The sequence below is a fragment of the Astyanax mexicanus genome, chromosome 12 (assembly GCF_023375975.1).
Source record: "Astyanax mexicanus isolate ESR-SI-001 chromosome 12, AstMex3_surface, whole genome shotgun sequence".
Taxonomy (NCBI): Eukaryota; Metazoa; Chordata; class Actinopteri; order Characiformes; family Acestrorhamphidae; genus Astyanax; species Astyanax mexicanus.
In genome coordinates this window covers 30,383,038-30,394,831 of record NC_064419.1, presented here as the reverse complement: position 1 = coordinate 30,394,831, position 11,794 = coordinate 30,383,038, and the positions used below count along the sequence as shown (strand labels likewise).

Below are 11,794 nucleotides of genomic sequence, written 5' to 3'. Positions count from 1 at the left end.
GAAAGCAGCGGTTTCCCAGTCTCGAGCCCGGTACGTCACGCGCAACGTGACATCACGTTCCGGCGTGCATTTTAGCCTAGCCGCGTGCTGCTCTGTACCATCTGTAATATCACTAACTTACAGTAATGGTGTTATAGGAGGAATACTGTGCTGAGTCACTTATTTAACATACATTGGTGGGGTAAATTTCAGATACATTGTTTGGAAATATGGCATACAGCGTTATATATTTTGTTTAATACAGTGTTGTGTAATTTATTAGACAATACTGGGTAATTTATTTAAGACAGTTTGAGGTAATATTTGGGATACAGTGTTGGGTAATTTATATAAGTTAATGTTGGGCACTACTTGGGAAACAATGTCATGTATTAAAGACGGTATGTATTAAATATGTGGTATACAATGTTGGGTAGCTATTTTATTTAAGGGAGTGTAAGGTAATATATGGTATACAGTGTTGGGTAATTTATTTAAGACAGTTTGAGATAATATTTGGGAAACAGTGTTAGGCAATATGGGAAATAGTGGTGGGTAATGTATTAAATACTGTTAGATAATATTTGGGATACAGTGTTGGGCCATTTTTTTTCCCTTTAAGACAGTATTAGATAATATTTGGGATACAGTGTTGGGTAATTTTATTTAAGACAATGTTAGGTAGTATTTCGGATATGGTGTTGGGTCATTTTTTCTTTAAGACAGTATTAGATAATATTTAGGATACAGTGTTGGGTAATGTTATTTGGGTAATGTACTAAAGACAGTGTTAGATAATATTTGGGATACAGTGTAGGGAGGCTAATATGTTTAAGGCAGTGTTGAGTAAAACTTGTGATTTGATGTTGGGTCATTTTATTCAAGACAATGTTAGATAATATTTGGGATATGGTGTTGGGTCATTAATTTAGGATTGTCAGGTAATATATGGGATACAGTGCTGGGTAATTTAAACCAGGTTTGGGTACTATTTGAGATTCAGTGTTTAGTCATTTTATTAAAGAAAGTGTTGGGTCATTTATTTTAGAAAATACTAGACTAATATGTGACACAACATTGGGCAATATATTTAAGATATCACTTGTTAATATATGATTCATTGTCGGGTCATTTTATTTAAGGCAGTGTCAGGTACTGATATACTGTGTTGGATCTTTTAATTAAGTAGGTGCTATTGCCAGATCAGTCCCTGGAGATGCCTTTGTAGGTTTGTGTCTGGGTGGTTATCTGATGTAACAACCTGTATTTAACATGCGTGAGGACATAGACAATTTGACCATATTCTGATGTACACCTAGGTCTTTAGCAATGCTTCGTCTCTGTAATATCTTCTAAAAGTTGTTTGCATTAAGGCACAGATCATATTAAACTTTCTTGAAAGGAACAGATTTTTAAGAAGGTACATACTATGTGCCTTTATTTAACCATCAAAGCACATCAAAAACGAGGTGTCAAAATGGAATATTTTTTTTTATATTTGAATGAAAAAATGCCATATACATCACAATATTTACACAAATGGATAGGTTTATTAAGGAAAGCTGTATAACTGAAAGGCAGCTCTAGTACCCTGGTGGGATACAAAATGAGATACCTGGGTATGGAGGGATACAGGTTCTGTATGGTGTCATGATTCACGTTTGCCCAGGATGATGGCAGGCAACTAGTCGAGGTGACCATCCTGTTTCTCTTAGTAAATGCGCCCTCTCTTATTCTTTGAGTGTGTCATAGAGGCATGTCTAGCGGTCAATGATTTCTCACCAAAACGTACACTACCCAAATGAAGTCCCACTTCTATACCCTCTTGTGCCAATACACAGTGTCCGCTGTAATCATTTACATAGCTGCCTGAGACATGCAAAGTTTGATTGAGTAATCCTGGGTGCACTTTTTTAATCAATAAATGTATAATGAATGCAGCAATAATACAATGAAAAGTATAAAAAAAAACAAAAATAAAAACTTACAAAGTTAATATAGAAACATAGCAGTAATTTTTATTATCATCATTTGCAATACCAATATCAAAACCATCACCAACACACCACAAAGCGCAAAGAGTCTTGAGCTTGTACTTTAATTGTGAAACATTGGTGTAATATCTCACAGTTCCCTTCCATGCACGTTATAGATACGTTTGTAAGTTTCTCTTGACATGGTTCTAGGTCAACTTGTGACTCAAGCAACACTAGAGGGCCTGGAAGAATTGGGAACACAGTGCAATCAGACCATATCAGATAAAGACAAAGAAAAAAAAAAACATATGGATCTATAAAACAGCTCACTCATAATAAAAGTTCAGTCATTTAGGCTTCAGTACACAGCAACTCGAATTAGACATAGACATTCTGGCAAGTAATACAGATGACATGTATAATACATGTGTACATTATCACACTAATGAAAAACAAAAAAAGATGTAAAGAATACTCAAGATTATTCTGAACACATCTTATGGCACTTTGCTCATAATGGGTTGTCTTAGTGACGAGTCATGTTCAGTGCGCTTTTTAAACACAACAACCAGAAAATAATAAATCAGCAGGAGCATGTCAATCAACAGAGCAAAGTGTATGTATGTTTGTGTGTGTGTGCGTGACATAACACACTCTGGATTACATCTCCATTGTGTGTCAAACTTATTTATCTGCATATCTGCTGTCACAGAGGAGCCGTTTATTAGGCTGTTATCTTAAACACATTCCTCTGAGAGCTACGCTGAGGAGGATATTGCATTGGCTGGATTTGCACCCAATGAACCGTGTTTTTCTTCCACACGTAGCATAGTGAGTATCATCAGCCTCAATGTCAGGTAGCCCTTGAAGATGTATGAAACACAGCTGAGTCATATTAATGGCTTATTAAAAAACTAGGAAAGAGAAAAGAAAAGAAAAAAAGAAATCAAGGTTGCACGACGACACAACAATCATACCTGATTGGTACCCAAGGACAGTATCCTGGTGAATGTCAAAAAGTAAAATATAAAAGTTCAGTAGAACTTAATGCAGGACACAAGTCACAAACGGATGGTGTGATTATACTGCTGTGGGTTTAAAGCACTTGATTACACAGTCGCAAAGCAAACACAGATAACAATGCCAGAAAACACAGATAATAGAACGTGTCCTCGCCTGTAATTAAAGTACACTGAGTTGAACGTGTAACGTATTGCATTTTGTTGAACTTTGCCTCAGAGGAAGCAATGTGGTGCTAAAAACCTGAATGGAATTATTGATTTACCTTTGATTTACACTTTGATGTGTGTTTGAGTGACGTGTACCAAAAACGAGGTTCATAAAAATGGTGTCATTAATCACTAATGTACGCTATGAAATTGGCAAATCTCCCATTATAACAATATGGCAGTTTTCACATGGCTTCATAGTAGGATATATAATGGAAATGCTCCAAAATGTTTTAATTAAATCTTTTTACAGTGACCACCATAGAAACATCAGATTTTTCTTCCCCTGTAAAATTGGCTTATTTGGAGATACAAGGTTTTTTGTGTGACAGCGATTAATACATATGCATCATATATAGATAAAAAAAAAAACATGTAAGACAGGTCAAAGTTAAATTATTAACAACTATTTTTAACATTGTTAACAGTAGAGTATTAGAGTATTTCTCTAGTTTAACACCCATCTCAATCCCAGCTTGAGGCTCAGTTGATAAGCTCAAAGACAATGAGTGTAGAAACATGGTGGTGGTGTACTCAGTATACACTATGTAACTTGTTTTTTTGCAAAACATGGATCCTTGTTACATTAAAGGCTGTCGAGAGTTGAGATTTGTTCAGAGTAGTCTGCTGAAGATGCAAAAGGTATATCTTTAAAACATACTTTGTAAAAGCTGTGTTTAAATGAAAGAATATACACGTATGGAGCAGCTTAGGGTTAAACTACAGAAAGAGTGACCTTTAATAGGGATAAAAATAACAGTGTTAGTAATTTGACAAGTTAACTTTGACAGTCTTATTTATATACAGTTCTGGAAAAAATAAAATACCACTAAAAATTATTAAGTTTCTTTAATTCTATCAAATTGAAAATCTCTGGAATATAATCAAAAGGAAGTTGGATGATCACAAACCATCAAACCAAGCTGAACTGCTTGAAATTTTGCACCAGGAGTGGCATAAAGTTATTCAAAAGCAGTGTGTAAGACTGGTGGAGGAGAACATGCCATGATGCATTAAAACTGTGATTAAAAAACATGGTTATTCCACCAAATATTGATTTCTGAACTCTTAAAACTTTATAAATATTAACTTTTTTGTTTGCATTATTTGAGGTCTGAAAGCTCTGCATCTTTTTTGTTATTTTAGCCGTTTCTCATTTTCTGCAAATAAATGCTCTAAATGACAATATTTTTATTTGTACTTTGGGAGACATGTTGTGCGTAGTTTATAGAATAAAACAATAAAGTTCATTTTACTCAAATATATACCTATAAATAGTAAAATTAAAGAAACTAATTTAGAAACTGTAGTAGTCTCTTCATTTTTTCCGGAGCTGTATATGTATATACTGCTGTAACAAAAACCTTGTATCTCTTAAATGAAGATGGACAAATGTTTTTGACTAAGAACATTAATGTAATTATGTTTAAAAGTAGCATTTTGAGAAGAAAAAAATACTAACAAAAACATAGCTACGAAATCTGTTATGATATGAGGTGGTACAGTGTTGTGTATATATGAAAACCATATAAAACAATAAACTGCATTGACATCTCATGTAAATATCTCTGTAATGAACCACGCTTGTTGCCGTCTGTAACAACCTTTCAGAATCATATAACTTGCATCAAATTAACTGCAATAAAACAATGTCTCCAAAACTCATAATAATATTCAATCTTTGTCAACACTTCAAAAAAAAGGTCTATCTAAGAAGGGTTCTGCAAGTTTCTATACATTCTTATATGCAGTTAATATTATTGAAGTGCAATCAGTTGCAGTGGTCCTGGTCCTTTACAGCACATAAAATAATTCATGGTCATAATAATACAAATAAAAGATTGTTTTTGCCATAGACGCTGAAATTCAGAAGTGCAGGGGGGAGGGGGACCCATATCAGTGAAGTTTTCTAAGGTCCCACTTTGTACTCAGTGACATAATGCAGGAGGTTCCTTGCAGAACGGCAGCTGTAACCTACAGCTGACAACTGTTCCAAAGCTGAGGGGTTACAAAGTGGGCTGGTGGGTCAGGAGGGGGGGGGGGGCGGGGGGGGTGGAGCCATCGAGGAAGGGCAGAGTGGCGTAAGCAGCTGAATCCTCCTGGACACGCCCCCAAACGCTCACATTTCACACACATCACCTAGCCTCCCCCACATACACACACTCGAGCATGCACACACCTGTCTGGCCGGACGTGTGTAGTGTGTGTTATACAGGGGGAGGTGGAGCTGGTCTCTGAGGCAGCAGTTGAGCAGCAGGAGGGGGTGGACTGTGGAGAAAGGGAGAGAATCAGACGCATGGTATTTAAATAAAACAATGTAGTTTTAATTCATTTCTCTGCTTATGAAACTGGATAAGCACTGGAACTCAAACTGAGAAATATTAAACAATAACACTAAACAGTAAAAGAGTAAAGCAGTTTCTGTGTTGAAGCAAACTGCCCACAGCAGTGCATTATGTAAAGCCTATTTTTGGTGCCGCAGCTGAGGTTCTACAGTGCTGTTATATTTATTTGGACAGTAAATCTTTATTTGTGTTAGTAAAACACTAATATTAGAATAAAATAACAAATAATATTCAAATAAAAACCAGTATTTTACAACACTGTGTGGAGAGAAAAAAAAAAGCTCTCGTTATGGGAGTCTAGTGTTATTTATAGTTCTCACACCTAGTTAATTGGTAAATCAGTGCCTAAATGATGTTAAATCAGGTGAGAAAATGAATGAACTTAACACATTAACTGGGGTGCTGACTGGTATTGTTCAGAAGAAATCTGAAACCTTTTGGAAGTTTGTTCTTTAAACTACTTTCTTCAAAAAAAAAAACATGTTAATTTTGCTTTATCTTTTCTAATGCAATCTAGAATTTTAACAGTAAAATTAATTTTAAATAATGTGATCTGACATTACTTACTCTACAGTATATGGATAGATCATATGCATGTATGTCCTTGGTGAGCAGGAATATGTATGCTAGCCCACCATTGCTAGAAAAATATCAGTACTAAATGTTTGCGCAGTTTGTGATGCATTAAAAAAAATATATAGTGTATCACAAAAGTAAGTACACTTCTCACATTTCTGCTAATGTGATATTTGGTTCAGATGGTCTCAAGCATTGTAGCCTTGTACGATCGCCATCTTCATGTAGCACAACAATTCGTCTTTTAAGATCCTCAGAGCGTTCTTTGCCATGAGGTGCCATGTTGGAACTTTCAGTGAGCAGTATGAGAGAGTGTAAGAGCTTTACTACAAAATTGAACACACCTGCTCCCTATGCACACCTGAGACCTAATAACACTAACAATAACAACACAAACACTAATAAAATTGCAAGGAAGTTAACTTGGATGGTAAGCATCTGAAAGTATAAAGCTAATCTCATATTGATTCATAATTGCAAGAGAGGGTTTACCGTGTAAATGCAGGACGTGGTGGTCTGGTAGCGTACGCTGGCACTGATGCTGATGAAGTCTTGCTTGTCTGAACCACCTGTAGGGAAATAAAGAGTCATATACTCTTTTCTATTCATTAAAATCAATAAAAAAATTAATTAAAATCCTCTCCCGCTCCACTCCACACACCCACACTTACACCCACAACCACACAGTTTCTTTTTTTTCCACTAAATGAAATGATTTGTAATAACTGGCAAGGCGATCTGTACCAGAGGCTTTGTAGCAGTTATAATGACTATAATAAGGACATTCAACCAAATTCAAAGACTATTGCAGAAAAAACAGCACACTGTACTCAGTGGAGAACGCTTAAGGCTTATTTCCTTACTTGCTATTACTTTGGAGAAAAGTTACTGTATTTCAGTAATTCATTTCAGAATGTGAAACTCTCATATATTATATGAATGTATTACAAACAGAGTGATCTATTTCAAGCATTTATTTCTTTTATTGTTGATGTTTATGGCTTACAGTAAACAAAAACCCCAAATGAGTGTCTCAGAAATATAGAATATTATATTAGACCAATTGGAATTTTTGCAAGTATGGGCAGTGTGCAAAGTCCTGCTGGAAAATAAAATCCGCATCTCCATAAAAGTTGTCAGCAGAGGGAAGCATGAAGTGCTGTAAGATTTTTCAGGAAAACACTGCATTGACCATCAGTAAATTTAGCATTTTATTTGGAAATTAAGGGACCAGAATCTGGAGAAAGAATGGAGAGGCTGCTGGTGTTGCTCCAAGTCCAAAGTCAGTGCAGTGTTTTCCTGGAAAATCTTAAAGCACTTCATGCTTCCCTCTGCTGACAACTTTTATAAAGATTTATTTTCCAGGAGGACTTGGCACACTGCCCACACTACCAAAAGTACCAATTGGTCTTATATAATATTCAAATTCTAAACTTCTGAGTCACTGATTTTTGGGTTTTCATTGGCTGTAAGCCATAATCATTAATACAACAATAAAAGAATACACACTTAAAATAGATCACCTTGTATGTAAAACATATTATATATAATATATGAGTATCACATTTTGAACTGAATTGCTGAAATAAATTAACTTTTCTATTATATTCTAATTGTCCAAGACACACTAATATGTTTTAGATATAGTTTACATCATTTTTAATTTAAATTTACTTTTTTAATTGATATGTTTTGTTTGCAAAATCCACTAATAATTAGCTTCACATTTGTGAAACGCTAAATTAAAAACTGTCCTATCAGGATTACTTTACCTCAGTGGTATCTGGGTAGATGTAGCCAAGCAAGCACTCCCATTGGTTAATTAAAAGTGAGGAACCAAATTAACTAAAACATAATTAGGAAGTGACTTCCAGGGATTTCCAATTGGCCTTCTGAAAGTTCCAGAATGTTTGTTTGGGACACACATTTAATGAATGGCTTTAGCTACAGTAAGTTGCATCCACTGCTGATGCAGATGTGCAAATAAACACAGAGCACTTGGTTCATCACTGTAGAGAAGTAATGCCAATAAAATAGTTCTCTCTGAAGCAGATCAACATGCTTTTTTATTTTTTATTATACTGTTGATTTTACCTTTCATCATCCTCTCCTGAACAGGAGTCAGCCACTGTTTATAGTTTCACAATAAAAGAGAAAGGTCATGCGCAAATTCTGTTAACCTGTGACCCACTGTGAATGTCCTCATTATAGTACAGCTGTTGACACAGTACTTGTGTACTGTATGAAGCAGGAAAGACCAACATTTACCCTGAGGGATGAAACTCAATAGTTACATAAAGGCAATACAAACAACCAGGGTAACTTTCATGCTCAATCAGAAGAATGCAGATGTTAGTTAAGTGCATGCTCAGTAAAGGTATGATTAGTCAGAATATTATCAAGATTACCAGCAAAACAACACTAAATTACAACCACAAAACCCCTCAATACTGGTGTGCATCCAGTTTCTGTGCCTTAGCAAATATAATGCAGTAAGTATGTTTAGTTAAAGAGCTGAAGCTGCCTCAGAGGGGTTTTGTGGTGTGTTTTTTTTTGTGGTGTTGAAAGTGATACCCTTTCAGCGCACAGATAATTGGATGGACTGAGGGGGAAAAAAGCGCAAAGGAGAGACGGAGCAGAGAAGGAGCAGGAGTGGGATAAGCAGCTGCACTTTCGTCCCATGGAGCCAATTAAAGCCTGACTGAGTTTTATTTAAATATATATACACAATTAAAACCATTTACCTCCTCAGGTGGCAATAATTGAGCCTGATGCTTAATAACAAACAGAGAGAAAGAAAGGAGCTGTCATTATTTAAGTCATTTTAAAACTATGGGGAAAATTGAGATGTTACGGTAGCAAGCAGTTTAAAAACCTTTAAAAAACCAAAACATTTATTTCACGTAAATAAAATTATTTGGCTATTGGTCAGTGAATAAAAGTCTGAACTGCAATCTGACTGGTGAGATAATATACTACTCATGTCATTAAATCTAGTAAGAGCATGTCTTTACCATACCGGTATAACTACACTCAACAATAAACAAAAACACATGCAGCTTTAAATCAAGCTGATAGAACTATTTTTTGTTGAAGAATCTTTGCTGCTGGAACTACTTTTCAATGGAATAATATGTGGAAAATGCTGGAATTAATATATTGGTAGATGAATCCATACTGCTCAAACAATTTTTTTGCAAGAAAAATCTGTACTACAGGAACTACTTTTTAGGTGAAAGAATCTGTGTTACTGGAACTACTTTCATTTTTTGGTGGAAGAAACAAACAGTATTAAAACACATATTTAAAACAATGTGAAAAAAAGCTACAGTGCATGTCCAAAAGTATACAGACACCTTTTTTAATAGTACAACCAAGTGTTTGCCTATTGCAGCTTGTTATAATCTCCACAGTGACGTACTGACCAGCAGAATTATGGCGTTTTCACACCTATAGTTTCTTTCTTTGGTCCAAAGAAAGTTTGTTTAGAGCGTTTTCTCCCCCGTTCGGTCTGGTTTCACACAGGCATTCCAATAAACTACGCAAGCACGCTGTCTCCTCTGATTGGTCAGAGCTGTGTGGTGTGGGAGCAAAAAAGTAAATACAGCGAGAAAATTCTGTGTTCCAGCATGTGTTTCCAAAGAGACATGCGCAGATGTACATGTAGTAAACGGAGTCGTGCGGCTGCGAGCAGTGAATGCAGCACACACAGCGTGTGTAAACAGCAAACGCCTCACATGCAGTGTTCAGTGTGAAACTGCTTAGCACTGAGCAGAGACAGTGTTTCAGAGCACCAGAGTGTGATTACTGTTTTCACAACTGCTCAATAAAACCACACTAAAGGGTACAAATGAAGCAGAGTCCGTTTTAACCGGACCAAATAGTGCTGGTGTGAAAACACTTTTAGAGGTTTTTCTGGAGCAGCTGCACATTATCAGCCTGTGCTTGGTCTAGACTCTAGAGGGGTATAAAGCCAACCAGCATTGACATGTAAAGCTGCCTTTTGTAGTTTGATGCTCACCCAAATCATTATGTTTGACATGAGCTGGCTTTGGATGAGTCCCCTCACTAATGATCTCATGGCTGAACGCCATTAAATCCTTACAGCAAACATTACAACATTTATTGTAAAGCCTTTCCAGAAGTTTACATGCTGTCACTGCAGCAAATATGTACAAACTCACCATTAATTCCCTTTATTTCTAGAGTAAATGTTGGACAAGTAGGTGTCTACAGACTTTTGGACATTCAGTGAGTTAAAAATAAGACAAAGCACACTTCTAGATTCTTTGTTATAGATGGGAAAAATTCTAAAAGTGTTATTGACTACATCTATGGTTAATTATGGGTTAGCGGTACATTCAGTATGTTCTCTGATGTCGGAGTGTTGAATAAATGAGCACAGTGTGCAGACGTGGGAGGGATTAGTCTATTTGCTGACTCACTCCATCTTTCACTATGCTGCTGGGGTTTCCTCGCTGGTTTGCAGGCGTTCGGCTGTTATTGGTCTGAGGCCTGCTGTCCGTTCTGCAAAAGCAGGTGAACACACATGAATGACCATGAAATGCATCAATATTTCAACTGAAAGCAGACTTTACTCAACATATTGTAAAGAAATATCCTTTTCTTTTACTTTCCTGCAAAACTTTAGTCATCAAATTGCAAATAGGCTATTATAACATCAGTTTCTGCATTGATTTTCAATAATAAGAGTGATTATATGGCTGTAAGCTGACTCACTCGTAACCCTGAGAACGTTTTTTCCGGCAGAAGCGCTGCTGAAGCTCATTTCTCCTGAAGAAGGCGAAGAGTCCCAGAGCTAAGAGAGGAAGAACCAGGAAGAAGAAGACCAGAAGACCATCTCTTGTAGAGGTGTCTTTATCTTGGAGACAGAAAATAAGAGAAAAGAGAGCGAGAGATTAAACATTAGGGTGACGTAACATTTCAATTTTTTAGAACATGGCTAATCACAGAGCATTCACTGGAAATTTACTAAAAAATTGGTTGGAGCTGCAAAAAGCAGCTGTAAACATTTCAGCAGCAGATGCTCAGCAAGAAAAGTCCACCACAAGGGGGTGCTAATGGGAAATGTTTGGCACAGTATATAACTGCATTCACAACACAACTTCAGTGGTCCTTTTTTAAACTTTGTGAGTAACCTTATAAAGCTACATGAAGAGTTTTTTTATTCTCTTTAATGTTGAAAGCATTATTTTAAGAACCATGGTGTTCACTGATCCTACCTACAGCTGCATTACATTTAACAGATGTCCCAAATGTCCCGGAAGTTGCGGGAGTCTACCGCAAATCAATAACGGCTCCCTGATGCCCACAAGTCAGATAAAATCTCCCGAATTTTAGAACGAGCGGCCCAAGAGTGAACACAAACGCGCACACAGGCGGCACAGACTTTTTTCCTCAATCGTGTGTATAAAAAAGAGAGAGAGGGAGAGAAAGGTGCGCCCCTTGTGTGCATATTCATTCAATGCATGCAAAACAGAGAGGTTTCAACACATAAACAGTAGTAAAAGCAGTAGTATTGTACAGTTTATTATCAATTTCTCATGAAACCATCATACAGACCAGTACTGGCCAACCAGTATTTGTGGGCATGTTTCCATGATGTGTTGCTGACAAAGAAAACATCAAGGCAGTGCTAGTGAAACGCTGCTGAAATGTAGACTGGAAT

At 36.5% G+C, this 11,794-nt stretch overlaps 1 protein-coding gene across 2 annotated transcripts in view; it reads right to left on the bottom strand.

Annotated features, from left to right (window-relative positions):
* Nucleotides 1–1,975: 1,975 nt before the first annotated feature.
* Nucleotides 1,976–11,794, bottom strand: part of adam9 (ADAM metallopeptidase domain 9) — a 56,483-nt gene continuing 46,664 nt past the window's right edge. The window contains exons 19-23 of one of the 2 annotated variants that reach the window (XM_007229346.3): nucleotides 10,846–10,987; nucleotides 10,551–10,632; nucleotides 8,850–8,879; nucleotides 6,598–6,674; nucleotides 1,976–5,452 (exon numbers count right to left, since the gene is read on the bottom strand). In XM_007229346.3, the coding sequence (XP_007229408.2) occupies nucleotides 5,392–5,452; nucleotides 6,598–6,674; nucleotides 8,850–8,879; nucleotides 10,551–10,632; nucleotides 10,846–10,987 (392 nt within the window). In that variant the 3' untranslated portion in view covers nucleotides 1,976–5,391. The remainder of the gene's footprint in view (nucleotides 5,453–6,597; nucleotides 6,675–8,849; nucleotides 8,880–10,550; nucleotides 10,633–10,845; nucleotides 10,988–11,794) is intronic. The other variant, XM_015604366.3, reaches the window with a different exon arrangement.